The 19583-nt window shown below is 36.4% G+C and overlaps 3 protein-coding genes across 3 annotated transcripts; 2 read left to right on the forward strand and 1 right to left on the reverse strand.

Moving 5' to 3' along the window:
• Window positions 1–671: 671 nt before the first annotated feature.
• LOC108223367 (putative pentatricopeptide repeat-containing protein At5g06400, mitochondrial) lies at window positions 672–3980 on the forward strand. The gene has a single exon (XM_017397574.2). It carries the CDS (start codon window positions 829–831, stop codon window positions 3928–3930), a length of 3102 nt encoding a protein of 1033 aa, XP_017253063.2. The 5' UTR covers window positions 672–828; the 3' UTR covers window positions 3931–3980.
• Window positions 3981–4045: 65 nt separating this feature from the next.
• On the forward strand, window positions 4046–5723 carry LOC108223368 (syntaxin-121). The gene has a single exon (XM_017397575.2). It carries the CDS (start codon window positions 4410–4412, stop codon window positions 5430–5432), a length of 1023 nt encoding a protein of 340 aa, XP_017253064.1. The 5' UTR covers window positions 4046–4409; the 3' UTR covers window positions 5433–5723.
• Window positions 5724–17061: 11338 nt separating this feature from the next.
• Window positions 17062–18589, reverse strand: LOC108221090 (E3 ubiquitin-protein ligase PUB23). The gene has a single exon (XM_017394990.2). It carries the CDS (start codon window positions 18410–18412, stop codon window positions 17174–17176), a length of 1239 nt encoding a protein of 412 aa, XP_017250479.1. The 5' UTR covers window positions 18413–18589; the 3' UTR covers window positions 17062–17173.
• Between the last annotated feature and the right edge of the window lie 994 nt (window positions 18590–19583).

The raw sequence follows: 19583 nt of genomic DNA on the forward strand, positions 1-19583 counted from the left end.
GTCTAGTGAGATATTTTTACGCAACGGATGATCAATTTGATGTAAAACCCAATATGATATCACTCTAATTAAAACCTAATAGCATCTCCAATGATACTCTTTAAAATATAATATACTATGAGGCTCCCAATCAATCAGCCAAATGAATTCCAGCCACAACAACTCCTCAACCACCCTGTTAATCTTTCGGTAAGTAGTCTTCGAAAAAGTAAAATATACATGACAGACACAGAAATGAGCAAAAACCTAAAGATGTTTAGATTAGCAATGTATAAGAAGCACATAAGAATTAAACAACATCAAATAAGACTCCCCAATGGATCAGAGGTATCACAAGACCAAGTGTTCAATTTCTAAAATCACTGAATAGGCATCAAAAGACCAAGGCTTCAATTTCTAAAATCACTAAATACCGAATTCGTAGAAAAGCAGAGATATAGAATGAGAGTTAACACATTGAAAAAGATGACAACTTCAATGCTCCTCTTCATATTTGTTTTTTATTCATATTTTATTCATAGAAATGAAAGGAAAAAATAAAAAGAAAGAATTGTTGGTGATAAAGTTGGAGGAAAAACTAATATTATATTGATAAATAAAAAGTTAAGAGTTACTGTATGCTCACTCTTAAAGTTTTAAAGAGTTTGTAGGATTTCATCTGAGTTTCAATTTTTGTCTTAGCTTTTTAAAGTTGAAGTCAAGAGCTTGTTTAGAGTGATGGTATAACAATCTCAACTTTGTACTTAATTTTTAGGCGCCAAGCATGTCGTGGATACACATTACCGAATCCTCACTGTTGCATTAGCCAGTTCGACTAATTTGTAAAGAATGAACCGTTTCTGCAAACTCCAATCTCTATGCTTTAACTGCAACAAGAAGAAAAATCTCGTGTTCTTTCAACTCTCAAAATCTCAGCTTTTCTGTAATTCAACACACTCTTTTAAAACCAAAGAAATCAGCAATAAAAAAGGAACCGTTGACCTCTCCTTGCTTTTTCATGAAATTACTGACATCATTGGCCCAGGAACTGTCGATTTGTCTACAAATGAACCAGGGTTTCCATTATTCGATTTTGATAAAAAGTACGAGGCCAAAGAAGAATCTTGCCCACCAGATGTTTGTGAAAATGTCCAAGAGAGTATGTCTGTGAATGACCGGATCGAAAAACTGAGTGAAAGTGAAGTTGGTTCGATTGTAGAAAAGGTTTTAGAGATTGTTATCGAAAAAAACGATGTTGTTTCGATGGAGGAGCGGCTAGAAAAAGAAGGGCTAATGTTTAATGACGAGATAGTTGAGGGAGTGCTGAAGAGGTGTTCGAGAGTCCCACGGTTGGCATTCGGGTTTTTTAACTGGGTAAAGTTGAAAACTGGGTTTGATCATACGACTGAAACATACAATACAATGATAAATATAGCTGGGGGATCGAAGGAGTTTGGCTTGGTTGAAGAGTTGGTGGAAGAGATGGGAAAGAGTTCTTGCGAAATGGATATTAGGACTTGGACTATCCTCATTTCTCATTACGGAAAGGCAAAGATGGTTGGAAAAGCCTTGTTGATGTACGAGAAAATGAGAGTATCTGGTGTTGAGCCTGATGTGGTCGCTTACAAACTGATGTTGCGTGCACTTTGTAATGCTGGAAAGGCTGATATTGCTATGGAATTCTACAAGGAAATGACAAGCAAGGAGATCGAAGCAGATACCGATTTGTTTAAGTTATTATTGAAGTGCGTTGCAGGAACTGGAGTTAAAGCTGATGTTGACTTGGTTATAGATGACATGATGAGGGTTTGTCAGATTCCGGAGATCCATGCTTGTACTATTGTGCTTAAGGCTTTTTGCATTTCTGGAAAAATTAGAGAAGCTTTGGAATATATTCGTGAGCTAAAGAATAGAGACATAGCACTTGACGAGGAAATTTTTGAGATCTTGCTGCAAGGATTGTTTACGGCAGACAAATTTACTGATGCTTTGGAAGTTGTTGACATAATGAAGAAAACGGATGTCGTCACCGAGAGGATTTATGGAATTATCATACATGCATACTTGAGGAAAAATGACGTGTCTAAAGCTTTGGAAATTTTTTATAGCATCAAGGATTCTGGATATTTACCTACCATCAAGACTTATACTAGTCTGATGCAACACCTGTTCAAATTAAATGATTTTCAAAAGGCCTCTGAACTATACATTGAAATGCTGGAAAGAGGACTTGAGTTGGACTGTTTGGCAGTGATGTCAATGGTTACAGGTCTTGTTCGGCAAGAGCGCATCTCTGAAGCATGGAATGTATTCAAGAGTATGGAGGAGAAAGGAATGATAATTACTCCTGGACTCTATACAATATATATTAAGGAGCTCTGTAAAGTTTCTATGACGGATGAGATTATCAAGGTTTTAGAGGAGATGAAAACTAAAAAGGTACGTATAAGAGATAATACATACAAAGGGATACTTACTTATTTGGAGAAGAGAAGAGAAAGGGATAGGATCGAAGAAGTCAAACGAATGCAAATGAGTAGCAAATTCTACATTCAAGAAGCTGAGGAATATGCTACAGATTTTTCTAGCAGAGTGCAACTCAATGATGTGATAAACTCCACCCAGATAGAGCAACATACTTTGGTTTCACAGGTTTTAGAGCCACCTCCAAGTTCTTTTAGTGATAACAGTCTGCAAGAAGTTTGTCAAATATTATCTTCCTCGAAAGATTGGATCTTGAAACAGGAGGATTTAGAAAACTTGACTATAAACTTTACACCAGGATTAGTTGCAGAGATTTTGAGAAACTGCTGCCTGCATAGCGGTGCTGCACTACGTTTTTTCTCGTGGGTTGAAAAGCAACCTGGTTACAATCACACTACAGAAACCTACAATATGGCCATCAAAGTATCAGGTCGTGCAAAGGACTTCAAACATATGAGATTCCTTGCTGATGAAATGAGAAGAAAGGGATACTTCATAACACAAGATACATGGACAATTATGATACTGCAATATGGTCGAATAGGTCTGACAGACATTGCTTTGAGGAATTTTAAAGAGATGAAAGCTAGTGGTTCCAGTCCAACACGTAGTACCTACAAATCATTGATAATCTCTCTTTGTGGGATAAAAGGTAGGAAGGTGGACGAAGCCATTTACATATTCAAAGAGATGCTCAAAGCGGGACATGTTCCTGATAAAGAATTAGTCGAAGTTTATCTTTGTTGTATATGTGAAGCTGGTCAATTGCAAAATGCCAGAAAATGTGTGGACTCTCTCTGTAAACTTGGTTTCTCCATTCCACTAGCTTTTTCCTTTTACATCCGGGCTCTTTCTCGAGCTGGGAGATTACAAGAGGCTCTCGAAATATTAGATGAGGTTGGTCGAGAACATCATACCTTATACCAGTATACTTATGGCAGCCTTGTTCATGGTTTGCTGCGGAAGGGACGACTAGAGGATGCACTGTCTAAGATAGAGTTAATGAAGAAAATTGGAATTCATCCTACTGTACATGTTTACACCTCTCTAATAGTCTACTTCTTCAGGGAGAAACAGGTAGAGAAAGCTCTTCAAATGGTACAGCAAATGAATGATGAAGGGTGTGAACCTACCGTTGTTACTCATTCGGCATTAATACGTGGCTATATGACCGTAGGGAAAGTAGCTGAGGCCTGGAGTATCTTTCGTCGGATGAAACTGAAAGGACCACAGCCCGACTTCCATACCTTTTCAATGTTCATTACTTGTCTGTGTAAAGCTGGAAAGTCTGAAGAAGCTCTGCAACTTCTTACTGATATGGTGGCCAGTGGGATTGTTCCCAGTACAGTTAATTTTCGAACAGTAAATTTTGGGTTGAATAGAGAAGGTAAGCAGGATTTGGCGCGGACTGTATTACATATGAAATCAAATGTTACAAGTAAAAGAAAGTTTGTAACATATGATTAGTAAATTTTGTGCCTAAAGAAAAAGTGGCTGAATACCCTTTTTTTTAATTTTATTTTTCAGGAGCCTGAATTCCCGTTTATCCATTTTATTACCATGAACAAAAGAATCTTCGATGAAAAGTCTATTAATCGACTGAAAAAAGGAAAAGTATATTATATTCGCAATACACAAATCAACAAATAACAACCAATGCGCGTTAACTAGGGGCTGAACTACCGCGTTCACGGAGTTGTTTATCTTAAATAAAAGTCTTTTACAATGCATTTGGAGTTGCCATTTCAACACATATGAGCCCGCTTCTCAGTACCTTCCTGTTCCATTCCATTCCTTCTACGTAACCCCAGTTAAATTGACTCGATCAAAGGCAACACAAATTTTATTGATTACATAAATTGACTAGTCTCTTGTCTGTCTCTTCACTTATATCCTCGTATTTCTTCCGATTTCATTCATCCCGAAATTACGAAAGACTAATCATCATGAACGATCTATTCTCCGGCTCGTTCTCTAGATTCCGCAACGAAGACGACGGTCAATCACCGCACCATGTAATCGAAATGTCCTCCTCCACTCCCACCGCCTCCGTCAATCTCGACAAGTTTTTCGAAGATGTCGAATCCATCAAGGAAGAACTCAAGGATCTGGAGTCTCTGTACAACCAGCTGCACACATCTCACGAACAATCCAAAACACTGCACAACGCGAAATCAGTCAAGACTCTGAGATCAAAGATGGACCAGGACGTGGCGGCGTCGCTGAAGAAGGCGAAGCTGATTAAAGTCCGCCTGGAAGCCCTGGACCGGTCCAACGCCGCGAACCGGAGTCTCCCTGGCTGCGGTCCAGGCAGCTCATCGGACCGGACGCGCACATCTCTCGTCTCCGGTCTGCGCAAAAAGCTCCAGGACTCGATGAACTCATTCAACGATCTCCGGCAGCTGATGGCGCTGGAGTACCGCGAAACAGTTCAGCGCCGGTACTTCACCGTCACCGGCGAGAACGCCGACGAGAAGACGGTGGACACGCTGATCTCGACGGGACAGAGCGAGAGTTTCCTCCAGAAAGCGATCCAGGAGCAAGGGAGAGGGCGAGTGATGGAGACGATTATGGAGATTCAGGAGCGGCACGATGCGGTGAAGGAGATGGAGAAGAATCTGGTGGAGTTGCATCAGGTGTTTCTCGATATGGCGGTGCTGGTGGAGACGCAGGGAGAGCAGTTGGATAATATACAGGATCAGGTGGAGAGAGCGAGCTCATTTGTTAGAGGTGGAACGCAGCATCTTGAAGTGGCGAGGAAGACTCAGAAGAACACGAGGAAGTGGTATTGTTACGGTATTATTTTGTTGCTAATTGTGCTGGCTATTATCATTTTTTCGATTCGTCCTTGGGAGAGCAACGGTGGTGGTGGTGGTGGTGGTGGTGGTGGTGGCGGTGGTGGCGGTGGCGGAAATAATAATAATAATAATAGCAATTCCGGTGCGGTGCCGCCACCTCCGGCGAAATGAGAGGTGTTTGGATTTTTGTTTTCGGATTGTTACATTGCATTGATATTATTTTTTTAATGGAAATTATTGAATTGGGTGAGGTGGGGTGATATTGTAATTACTACATTTTACAAGAGTATTAAAGTCCGTGCCGCGTCCCCGTCCCCCAATGTATAGACGGAGGGAGTACCAATTACGATGGGGAGTACAGTAGTTGACTAGTGGGTGGGAATTTTGCAGTTTTGCTGTCAACATTTACCTGCCTATAGCCCTATAGTTCCACACATTATTGCTATTTATTTCATTTTTTTATTTTTGTTTTTAGGAATCAGATTATTTCCGTTGGATTTTTGTGTTGGGTAATATGTTGTGGTATCTATATTTGTTTTTTATGCGAAAGATGTGTTATCCTAATTTTGTTCTCTCTATATAAGAAGACAACTGCATAGAGTTGAGAAGTTTAGGTAAACAGATTTGAAATTTGTTAGGTACAAAATACAAATGCAATCTAAGTTTAAAAACACTGCCAGAAGTGAATTCAGATCAGGATTTTGTTCAGATCGAATTTCCAGTTGTTTTTTCAGACACGTTTCAGGTGAATTTTTTTATCACAGCCTAAAAAAATATATAAATTGTTTATCATAAATTGAAGGCACATGAAATTGCAGTCTTGTTTGAGTTATTTAAAAAGTTTGAGGCGTAACTTACATTTGTATAACCGGAATAAGTAGAATGCAAGAAGATTAAAAATGCAGGATGCAATCTCATTGATCTAATACTCTGTTATTACTATAAAACTTCATTGCACTTAAGTGGGCCAGATAGTCCCTGAAACTACACGTCTAAGGCTACGATCCCAAGGTGTTCTCTACATCCTACAATCTCTATAAGTCTTACAACCCTTACAAGTCTTACGTCCCTGCTGTGCATGAATACTATAGTTAGGCTTTGTAGAGCATTGAATATTTAGAGCTGGCTAACCTGCAAGCTAACATGCAACGTGCATATAACTATCATTAGAATATTATTGTATTAGTCATTTTCTTTCATTTATTCCTAGGATGACACATGTCGACATGAACCCACTTGATCAAACTCAACAGTCAGCACCTAGTCATAATCATGAGTCACGTTATCCAGGTGTCCAAGTAGAGCATAACGTGGCAGTTGCTCCAGGAATTCAGGGTGACTCATCCCAAACTGATTCTTGTATACAGAGAGGAGTTGATAAGTATATAAGGGAGGAGAGGATCTTTTTAAAGGGGGAGGACCTCTGGCTCTGGGGAAAAATACAAAAACAACAAAGAAAGAAGTATCTTCGGGTGTTGGTGACGGAATTCTAAAACATAGTAGCTATGACTTTGTGTTGAGGAAAACCTTCGCCATCATTTGGCGCCGCCGCCGGGGATTCGAGTTACTTACCCGGCAATACTTACCACTAGTTTACAATGACCTCAAGATCGCTTGTGAACGAACAAAGAAGAAGAAAAAATGCAGGAACATATTCAAAGTAGCATAGACAAGCACGCTTAACATGACAAAGTGAAGAGCTTTACTGAATCCTCTCATAACCTTCAAGACGTTGATTTTTTCTTGCTCATATCAACCTTTTCACAACATGATTACCAGGTACTACTCTTACCTAATTATACTTGATGCTTGTGTACATTAAATCTGCTGTATGTTTTTTGTTTGTCAAAAGATTTCTTTGATAAAGTTTTTATAAAATGACACGTCTTCGTGAATGCTCTGATCTCACAACCTCAGAACTATGCCTACATATCAAGTTGTACTTTTGCTGAGACATGGTCGAGTTTCCAGTCTCGACAATTTTTTCACTAAAAAGCCAATAAATGTGGCAATATCTAGGCTACGGCAGCAAATCTTTTCAGCCAATATACGTAGCAATATTTAGGCTACGGCATGGATCAATTTCAAATATCAAAATCTTTTCATTAAAACGCCAATATATGTAGCAATATCTAGGCTACGACATGGATCGATTTCAAATATCAAATCTTTCCATTAAAAAAGCCAATATATGTAGCAATATCTAGGCTACGGCATGGATCGATTTCAAATATCAAAATCTTTCCATTAAAAAGCCAATATATGTAGCAATATCTAGGCTACGGCATGGATCGATTTCAAGTATCACAAATTTATCTATTGAAAAACCAATATATATATATAGGGAAGATCCTAAGAAAACTCAGCTTATCAAGAAAACTGAGGAACCCGTCTCATCACCGTCGATCACGTATTCTTGTTTAATAATATACTGTATTCTAATATTTAATTATGTCAATCAAATATAGCGTATATGGTAATTTTGTTACATAAATATAACCAAATCAATCAGACATTAATACCATGTTTAAATAGATTCTCCAATCAATCATTTAATCATTTAATGCATATTCAATTTGAATTTCAAATTTCAAATTTAAAAGATCCATATTGAAAAGATTTAAAAATACCATTTAACATTTAACATTTTACATTTTACATATAATATTTATAATTAAATATATCTTAGAGAATCTTATATATATATTCTAGAGAATCTTCTTTATATGTTAATAAAATATTTTAGAGAAACTCCTATATATATTAATAATATTAAGATTCTATTAAGTGTTTCACCTATAGCTTTTACCATTTGAAGGATTCTTGGAGTATTCTTTTAAATATTTTTATAATTTTTAAATTAGGATTCTTTAATATTAATTATTTTTGAAATTCTTCAGAAAAAAATTTAATTTAAAAATATTTGAAGAGTCAAAAGAATATTAAAGGGTGTATAATTTATACAAGAAAAATTAAATATTCTAAAAGAATCTTGCACGATACAAATATTTATTACTAGAAATAATAAAATATTTTAGAATAAGTTCTATATATATTAACGATATTAAGATTCTATTAAGTGTTTCACCTATAACTTTTAACATTTGTGTTTCTTGAAGTGTTCTTTTAAATATTATTATTATTTTAGAGAATCTTTTATATATATTAATAATATTAGGATTCTATTAAGTGATTCACCTATATATATATATATATATATATATATATATATATATATATATATATATATATATATATATATATATATGGTCATGCTCAAATGAGAACAACACTTATTGTGAGATATGAGATCTAATCTTAGCCATACATTTTATACCTTATATCAATCTCTCACCACACATTATTTTTTAATATTTAAATATTTTATCACCATCTTCATTCTAATTTCACCACCTGCTACATCCAACCACCACCGACAACCATTTCCGGCCACCACCGGAAAATCACCACCGGCAAAAATAAAATCACCACTGTCAAACCGAAAATCACCACCAGAGAAAATTAAAAATCATCACCGGAAAAATGAAAATCACTGTCAGAAAACGAAAATCACCAAATCACCACCATCTACAGACCACCACCACCATCTACAGACCACCACCACCATCTACAAACCCCCAAATCTGAAAAATCACCAAGTACAAAACAAAATCAGCGCTAAAAAACAAAAATCACCATCGCAAAAAAAAATAAAAAATCACCACATCATTTTCGACCATGACTTTCTCAGCCACCTACAAATCATAAACCAATACCACAACCGCCACAGTGATACTACTACAAACCAATACCAACACCAACTCTGGATCTGTCGTAACATTACTACAGTCGATTCAATTAAAGAATATCAAAATCGGAGGTGAAGAAACTGAGAAATAAGGACGGGGCTGTTGGAGGGGAGGCAGCAGCATGTTGTCGTCGGCCGGAAAACAACAGGCGGCTACAGCCGCGCTTGCATCGAGGGAGTCAACAGTCGCGTTTCTGGCGAAAGAATGGAGCCGCAGGCTGGGGGAGAGAGAGAGAGAGAGAGAGAGAGGAAGTGGCGGAGGAGGCCGTCAGTGGGTGGGTGGGAGATGAAAAAGAAATGAGGCAGGTAAATGAAGACACGGGAGATTACATAGAAATAAGAGGGTTGGATTAAAATATTTTATATAAAATGGAGGGCTGAGATTAGATTTCATATCTCACATTATTTAGGGTTCTCATTTGAGCACCACCCAATATACACACACACAACACACACACACACACACACACACACACACACACACACACACACACACACACACACACATGTAATATCTAGTGATGGCGAAGGTTTTCCTCAACACAAAGTCGTAGCTAATGTGCTTTAGAATTCCGTCACCAACACCCGAAGATATTTCTTTCTTTGTTGTTTTTGTATTTTTCCCCAGAGCCAGAGGTCCTCCCCCTTTAAAAAGATCCTCTCCTCCCTTATATACTTATCAACCCCTCTTTGTATATGATTATCAGTTTGGGATGAGTCACCCTGAAATTCTGGAGCAACTGCCACGTTATGCTCTACTTGGACACCTGGATAACGTGACTCATGATTATGACTAGGTGCTGACTGTTGAGTTTGATTATGTGGGTTTATGTCGACAGGTGTCATCCTAGGAATGAATGAAAGAAAATGACTAATACAATAATATTCTAATGATAGTTATATGCAAGTTGCATGTTAGCTTGCAGGTTAGCCAGCTCTAAATATTTGATGCTCTGCAAAGCCTAACTATAGTATTCATGCATAGCAGGGACGTAAGACTTGTAAGGGTTGTAAGACTTGTAGGGGTTGTAGGCTGTAGAGAACACCTTGGGGCCGTAGCCTTAAACGTGTAGTTTCAGGGACTATCATCTGGGCTACTGTATAAACTCAGCCTGGGTCGGGAAGTATGCTAATTTCGTCGATTTCAAATGTTACAATCTTTCTAAGAAAATAATGCTTTCAAATGACATGACATTCTTATGACAAAAAAAAATGACATGGCATTCTTGTCCAGAGGCACCTGCATTATACTCTCTTCAGGTGCTTACAAATTTCTACGATAGGTTCAAGCTAGATTACTATTGCCGACATTGACAACTTGATAAGCACAATGAACTCCCGAAATGCTCTCAGAACACGAAATTTATACCCTTTTATTCAAATCATCGATAATTTGATTCATGAGTTACCGCCGTGAATTTACTGATACTTTTGTCTATTTTCAGACAAAATATTATGAGCCCATGTAATCCTTGTCCAACTAAACCAGTCTTATGGATTTATTACCAATTGTATTTTTAGTGTGTGTGTTTTTTTATCTACAACTACGGCTTACTTGTGATGTTTACAAAAAACTAACTAATATGAAAGTCGCATACGGTGCCGTCTAACATTCAAAATCAATATGTAGAGATCTATCACATAGTTTGAAATCGGTTCACTAACAAGTATATATGTGTGTCACCTAAAGCTTGTGCATCAATCTCTTCAACTCTCGCTACACTAGTACTTGAAGATCTTAGCTTAGTAAGATTAAAATGAATAGATGTTTTAACTCTCGATGAAACACTAGTATGCCTAAACTCCCACTCAAGGTCAAGGATCATCAAGCCATCACATCTTATCTTTGTTGAAACAAATCTTGCTCTAGACTCGTCACTACATATAACAAAGTAGGTATAAACATATTAATTCTAATACAAGCTATAGCACACAAGAATTGGTACTATATATTACATCACTAGCAAAGATCTTGGCCGATCCTACGAGGTATTGTTTACCAAAGACAAAAACCTAGCCCCGGATTTCTGAGACTTGGCATTAGTTTAAACACATATGGCACACCTTTTAATGACAAAATACTCTTATTTTGAAGCACCTAACTAATATTTTCTTTGAGTGCCTGTTGTATTGTTGTGCTGCAGGCCGAGGCTTAAATTGTTGCTGCTAACAGCCTGGTAAATACTATAAACTACAAGGTTGCGAGGATATCATTACAATGAAATTCCATCTTTTGTTATAACCTAAAGATTACAATTAATTTTGGGGGCAAATGATAGTCCCTGAAACCACACGTCTAAGGCTACGGCCCCAAGGTGTTCTCTACAGCCTACAACCCCTACAAGTCTTACAACCCTTACAAGTCTTGCGTCCCTGCTGTGCATGAATACTATAGTTAGGCTTTGCAGAGCATCAAATATTTAGAGCTGGCTAACCTGCAAGCTAACATGCAACTTGCATATAACTATCATTAGAATATTATTGTATTAGTCATTTTCTTTCATTCATTCCTAGGATGACACCTGTCGACATAAACCCACATAATCAAACTCAACAGTCAGCACCTAGTCATAATCATGAGTCACGTTATCCAGGTGTCCAAGTAGAGCATAACGTGGCAGTTGCTCCAGGAATTCAGGGTGACTCATCCCAAACTGATTCTTGTATACAGAGAGGAGTTGATAAGTATATAAGGGAGGTAAGCATCTTTTTAAAGGGGGAGGACCTCTGGCTCTGGGGAAAAATACAAAAACAACAAAGAAAGAAGTATCTTCGGGTGTTGGTGACGGAATTCTAAAGCACAGTAGCTACGACTTTGTGGTGAGGAAAACCTTCACCATCAGGGCCTAATGTCAATTTATACACAGAAATAGTCCTATGATTTTTATTCTCAATTTGGTGGCGGAGTGTTAATTTTTTAATCACCGGATTAAATTTTATCAAATCTCTCAGACAATAGTTATAAAATATTTTTTTGAAGAAGTAATTATAGGGACAAAAGGATAACACCGCCTCGTATATAATAAAGTAACATTTCTGTAAAGCTGCTTTTCAGTAGATCTCTGTCCACAACGAACATTCTATCCCGCTCCCCCTTTTAACGCAACTCGGATCAATTCGGATCGAACCAAAAGAGGCTTGAATTGTTCTAAAAATTGGTTTAGACGGTACCGGAACGTCCCGATTTGGTCCTAAACAGATTTATTTGGCCTTTTTTTTTATAAAAATCATTCCCAGACGGTCAACATCTGTCCAGACGATCAATAATAAAAAAATAGTTTTAAAAAATTAAAATCTAAAATTATGATTATATTATAAGAAATTAAGTAATCACTCGTACTTAACTTAATATCCTATAAAAAAGTAAAAATGATTAATTTTATTTAATATCACTTACATTATGTATAAGAGGCTGATTCCTATATATTTAATCAGTGATCTTGTATTATATGAATCAAGTATTTATTTAATACATGATATTATATTGTTTACTAGTTTGACTCTACTAGTGTTCAAAAGTAGATAAAATTAGTAAATTACATATAATTATAATAATTAAAAAATAATATATGTCCAATTAAAGCTTCGAAATCCCCAATTTCCTGATTAATCGTTAGAAGGTACCTCGACTGTCCTTGGCTGCTTGACTTGAATCTTTCTTGAAATATTTCTCAACCTTGGTTGAATAGATCGATAATTATAACGAATAACTTCATACGTGCAAGAGTTTGGGTGCACTAGTCTGGTTCATAAATGACTAAAACTCAAATCGAACTTCTTACTTTCAGCTAGCATTGACCAATCTAGTTTGGGTTCGAACTGCTTTATTGGTTGATTATGAATATTCAGTATGATGATACCGAAATCAATTGGCACTTCATACTCAGTCTGGACGACTTCTGATTTTTGAAAAAAACACTTAAACTTTATTCTTCATCTTGGCATGAACTTATTAATGAGCTCCTTCTAGTGATTCTGTTATTGCTTCAGTTTCATTTGGTTGTTTGATTCTCCATGTACCAGTTCATCAACTGTCGATTTTAATATATACTTACTTATTAGTTCTTGTCTTGCTACTATATTTGGTTAACGTTATCTCTATACCGTACTATCTTACATACCACTTGTTGGGCTTATTAAGTGAACCTAACTTTATAATACTTAATATGATTTTTTCCGCTTAGGATCGACCTCGTACGGATTTATTTTTGGACATCTTCCAAAAGGTCTCGTAATAATGGTGTCATTCGGTTGCTTGTATTCTAGTTATCTAGCCCATTATTGTTGAGTCGCTCGACTAGTCGCGACTAGTCGTCGACTAGTCGAGCAGTCGCTAGGCAGAGGTCGACTAGGAGAATGTCAGTGTTTCGCCCGACTGGTGTTCGACTAGTCGACTAGTCGGGTCGAATAGTCGACCCAGTTACATGCACACACACTTACATACATACACAACAACACTGTTATACACACTGATACACACACTTATACACACTGATACACATACATACTTGTACACACACTTATATATACACACAAAGTAATCTGCAGTAGCTATTTTTTTAATGTCCGCACACGCACACACACACTTATTTATCTGCAGAATGGCTGAGGCTCGAACGAGGCTGTTTATGATCCGTCTAATGACCCCAAAAGGAAGGCCAAATCTGCTGATCCGGCCTGGAAATATGGATTTTGGCCGGATTTAAATAATAATAATGTGGTGCATTTTTTGTTAAAAAAATATGTGTTCGGGGGTTAGAAGATTGAAGCAACATCTTGCAGGTGGATATGCGGATGTATTAATGTGCCCCAAAACTACAATGACAATTCAGAAAGAGATGAAAGAGTATATTGACAAACATGCCAAGAATTTAGAAGTTAGAACACACATATATAATTTATTACACATATAAATATAAGTATATATAATATATAATTATATATTATTAATTTTATACTTTGTCGACTAGTGTCGACTAGTCTACGACTAGTCACAACTCGACTAGCCGGAGAGTCCGAACGACTCGACTCGACTCGACTCGACTTACCGACATAACAACCATGATCTAGCCCCTCCCATAATTGATGTGGGACCACTTCTAACAGAGCAAAAGCTGAACCTACACAATGAAAGACCCGGAAGATGAATTCACAAAAGTTTATCAGCATCAAGATCCCTCCATTTGACTAGTTAAATTATATTGTGCAGAAAAAATGACACTTAAAGTGCTCCATGAAATTCTTAAGATCTATGAATTTAAGATGTTGTAGAGGAGATCTATCAAGTCAAACCATGGGCATGTACTTAATGTGATAAATGTCTCAGTGGCTCAAGATCCTAAAAATGTAGTTGTGTGACAGGGGCGTAATCGAGCCGAGCCGAGTCGAACACTGCCAGGCTCGGCTCGAGCTCGACTGAAAAGTTCAGGGCTCGTTCGATCGAGCCTTAAAGTTCAAGTTCGAAACTCGGTTCGTACACAGTTTGATAGGCTCGAGTTCGGCTCGAAAGCTCGAATCGAGTCACCAAATATTGACAAAAACTCGAAATATGCTCGGTTTGGCTCGAGTTCGATTCGATTAAATATATAAATTATAAATAACATATTAAATATATTTGTAAAAATATATTTATAATAAAAATAATAAAAAATAGTAGAGGCTCGATAAGGCTCGCGAATCTTACGAGCCGAGTAATTTGAAGTTCGAGTTCGGCTCGGTAAAATATCTAAATAGATCGAGCTCGGCTCGATCATTATCGAATCGAATTCGAATATTTTACGAGCCGAGCTCGAGTAGCTCATGAACAGTTTGGTTTGTTTACACCCCTAGTTGTGTCTAAAAACAATCTAAGTAAAGATAAAAGAAGTTATAGATGATTTATGATGAATTTGAAAAAGTTATTGTTAGAGAAGTTGGTGAAGATGAGTTTTACACTTTGAAAGAGTTGGATGAAATGGATCTGACTTAGGGGCCGTTTGGCTGGGCTTAAAAGAAGTGATTTATTACTTAAAATAAAGAAATGGATTAAAAGTGATAAGTTGGTTTGAACTTATAAGCTATTACAAGTGTTTGGATACCGTGACTTATAAGTTTTATAGGTGTTTGGATAACTTAACTTATAAGTTGATATAATTTCGTAGGTTTGTAATATAATTATTTGATATTTACGAAATAAATTGAGAAAAATTAATGAAAATATTAGATCAAATTAATATTTATTTTATATAAAAAAATGGTTTTTGGTATGCTTTGTCTCTCATTTTGTTATAAGTTTCATTTATTTATTTCTTAAGATTATATTAACAATATAATTCAGGAATGAATGAAAAGATTTAATCAAACTTCGGTTATTAACTTATTCAATATCAATAACTTAAATAAGTGAAATTATGATTTGAAATGACTAAAATGTCTCATATTTAACTATTTAAGTGATCCATAAGTGTGTTTAAAAAATTTATATAAATATTAATATATAATATTAATATATTTGAGTATTTCATAAAATTGAAGACAAAAAATTAAAATAAAAAAAATTCTTATATTCAATCACCTCATATTTAAATAGAGATAATATGAAATAACAAGAGAAAGAAAAAATAAACAAAAGGAGGAAGCAATGGGGAGGAAGCTAAAGAAGCAGAAGTTGAGGTCCGAAAAAAACCGGACTTCGTAGCTTCTTTTATCTGAATTTTTTTACTGTATTTAAGTGCTTCCAATGTTAGCCAAACGCAGAGCAAAAAAAGTGGATGTGGGCTTCCAGGATTTTAAGCCCAGAAGCCCTATTGCCAAACACACACTTACTTAGCATGATAATGCTCAAATATAAGATTCAAAAATTGATAGAGGACATGCTCTGTAGACTAAACATAGATCCAAAAATATATGTTTCAGTATTTTAGAAGAAAAGAGCTGGGATGATAGTATTGATAATCCCAAAAAATATGACACCTGCCCTTTTACAAAACTATTTAACATTCACACTTCCCAGTATTCATAGAAGAACTATATAGACTAACTAGTGTGAAGGAAATATTTGAGAAAAGAAATGGAGAACTTGAACTCCTACAATGCCTTAAGTTAAAAAATGAATACTTGAAATAGAAGCACAACTATGCTGAGCAAGTTCAGGAAAGTGTTAAAGACAAAGTTCGAAATAAATTTGATTATGGAAACGTAAATAACGGTAGCAAAAATTATGCTCTAGCAGAATTTAAATCTTGATGGGTCAATACTTAAAATATGATCAGAGGAATTCAAACTTATGTTTTGATGGAGTATTGGTTCAGAGTTCAAAATTATAATGGACCGGAGCAGAGTTGTTGTGGTGGGTTCGAGCTTGTACTCTTCTGATGAACGTAATTAAAATCTGACAAGGTTTCAGGGATGAAACTGAAAATAAACTCCGAAATATATCCTGTTAAATGTTATTAAATCAAAATAATTAACTTGTAATACAATATTTGCAGTTAAATTTTATTCAATATATATATATGCAATGTGAAAATTTGGTAGAGGAACAAGTCCGAACTTCTTCCGAAAACCCTAAGAAAACATTAGTCTCTTTCTCTCTGTAAACACGTGAATTTTATTTAGATAGATTTTAGCTGCTTGTCGATATTGAGTTTTGCCATTTTTGTGACCAGATCCATTTGACCTGTTTTATCCTCGAAAAAATATTACTACAATCCATCACGGCAATAATATCTCCAAAAATAATCAAGTCCTTTCGAGGATTTGACGACTTAGCTATTTCATTATATTTTGTTTAGTGACGGTGAAAGCTAAGCTATTCTTCCTTTCTCATTTCATTTTAATTATATCTTGTTTATTTCATTATTGGATCTTGTAATTTGATGTCTTGGTGTTTTGTTTTATTTTATTTTATTGTTGATCGGTTAATCTGCATATTCTTGTTGATCCATGTAATTGTCTTATTATTTTTGGGTAATATAATTCAGCAACATGAAAACTATTAAAACAATTTGTAAATTGCAAGTAAAAATTGAATTTAATATCTACAAAGTTCTTCTTGCATAATTTTAGCAAGAAATACATGGAAATAATGTATAAGTTTCTATCTACGTACATACAAGTTTTTTGTTCAACAAGGATATGAAGTACGCAAGTTGATAGGCAAACACGAAGTGTTCTTCCAAGCCCGAGCGTGCAATTTGAGTATTTCAGCAGCTCTTTCTTTAATCTTCTCCCCACAATCCGTTTGAATCGCCAAGCACAACTTCGCCACAACTCCAAGTTGCAACATCTCCTGAAGAACGTTTGAAGTCGTTGCCGAAAACTTTGCAATAGACAATAAAATCTTCACAGCCTTCTCGCTGGCCAACTGCGAAACCCTAAGTATCTTTTTCGACACAATGGCTAATCCAGCTCCGTGGTTTAACAGCTCTGCTCTTCCCTCCGCGCATTGGCACAGCTGGTCGAGGACTACAAGCACCATCTCGCAAACTCTTTTGTCTGATGAATGATCGCATAGAAAATCAACCATTACGCTAACTGCCCCGGCTTCTACAGCCTTGATCCGGTTTCTACCTTCGGGGCATATAGATATTAATAATTGTAATGCCGCTTTTGAGGCCTTGGATGAAATTTGTTCCCGTAAAATTTGAACTAATTCAACAAAGAAATCATTTCTCAAACTCGTCTTCTGTAACGGACCAGCGACTTTTAGAATTGATTTTAACATAATGACCGAGTAAGTTCGAGATTCGTAGTTGTCACACTGCATCAGCCGCATCAGTGACTCAATGAACTCTCCTTTCTCTCCATTAAGAGATTTCAAGCTCTTCTCGGATAGTTGGAGGTGACACATAATGTTAAGTGCTTCATCATCAGCTCTGCTGAGTTCAAACCCGTCTTCGATTCCATTCGATGTTGCAATACCGCTGCTTGTAATAATCGAAGCTAAGATCTCGCATGCACCTGCATCTTCCATGTACCGTTTGTTGGTTTCATTTTCGGAAGCTATGAATTTCAGCTTTCTAAGGCACTCCATTTGCAACTTGGGGCACTTGGCATCCTTGAGAAGCTTCACGAGCTGCGATTTACTAACCGGAGGCCTCGGAGTCGGGATTCTGTCGACTCCGTATGATGCATTGAGGGTGCACCAAGACTGAATAAGTCGTCGCAGTGTATGATTCGGTGTCAACTCCGAATCTCCGAGTTTTAGTTTCGTCACCGGACACGTATCGTTTTTCCCTGCATATATCCACTTCTCGATACTCATCCGATCGTACGTTATCCCTGTTGAAAGGATCACCGGATCCTTCATCATCTCCAGAGAAATCGGGCACAAAAAAAAGTTGGGAATATCAAGCTCGTCCATTAAATTCTAACAAAAAAATCGAATAAATGAAGAATCAGGTAGAGGAATAAATGAAAAATCGAATAAATGAAGAATCAGGATCAAGATCTATTCAGCTTATGACAAAGATTAGGTTTGACAAATTTGATATAGCAATAAGGTAGAGGAAGTTGAGAATGATTACCAGAAGTAGAAATGCTATGGTTATATATAAGTTGATATAGTTGTGGTTGGAGAGAAGTTTAGAAATCAAACAAAAAAAAGTCAAAACACGCAAAATACAAAAAAATGTGTGAAGAGATCGAGTGTGACAAATAAAGAAGACTTTTCAAAACAAAGGGAGCAAGGATATACTTGTAGTTCTCAACCATACACTAGGTCACAAATCGGTGAGCCGTATAAAAAAATTTGTCGTAACGAGTCATGTCAAAACGGTGGATTTGACTTTGTTAAAAACACAAGTTGATTAAAGGGCTAAAACTCGTGCTTAAAATAACTAGTGGGCTCCTACTTGGAGAGTTGAAAGGTGCCGACAACTTGTGGTGGAGAAGCATTATTTTAGGAGGCCGTTACTTTACGACCGTTTAGTGGCCAGGCATGTTTGTAAGACTATTCTCAAAATGTGAATCTCGTTGAATTTTTGTTACAGGATTACGATGAACATGTTACATCTTTGGATTAATTAAGGTGTTTAACTTATTCAATGAAGACGGTGGTTACGATTCTAATTGCATTTTTAACGCTATTAATATAGGAGATTAACGGCTGAAAGTCGTGAAAAACACGGTTAATATTTTTCTTCTTCTTGTATATGCTTAAAAACAAAATGTGATACTCTTTGAAGTCCACAGGTGCTATCAAATTCATTAGCATATCGTTATCCCACCCGCAACGTGGTTTAGTTCTATGCTATCATTAGTCTCTCCAGTTTCCATTGTTGTCACGAGCTATCATAAGATTATGTCTTGACAGTTTGACTCAATTAGGTTTGGTAGATTTAGTTTCACAGTTCCCACAAGGTTTTTTGTCTCTTCCACAGAAGTTAAGGATTCGTAATTGTCTTGTTCTGGGGGATCATATTCATGATTGGTGTTGAGACAAATTGTTCTTGGTATTAGCTATGAGGGAGCTCTTAAGAAAACTATTATGGTTTTTAGCCTTTTAAGTGGAACTAAAAAAGCCTCACTAATTA

This window comes from Daucus carota, chromosome 5, assembly GCF_001625215.2.
Source record: "Daucus carota subsp. sativus chromosome 5, DH1 v3.0, whole genome shotgun sequence".
Classification (NCBI taxonomy): Eukaryota; Viridiplantae; Streptophyta; class Magnoliopsida; order Apiales; family Apiaceae; genus Daucus; species Daucus carota.

Excerpts from the sequence above, each read along its gene's own strand:
- LOC108223367 (XM_017397574.2), top strand. The coding sequence starts at position 829 with ATGAACCGTTTCTGCAAACTCCAATCTCTATGCTTTAACTGCAACAAG.
- LOC108223368 (XM_017397575.2), top strand. The coding sequence starts at position 4,410 with ATGAACGATCTATTCTCCGGCTCGTTCTCTAGATTCCGCAACGAAGAC.
- LOC108221090 (XM_017394990.2), bottom strand. The coding sequence starts at position 18,412 with ATGGACGAGCTTGATATTCCCAACTTTTTTTTGTGCCCGATTTCTCTG.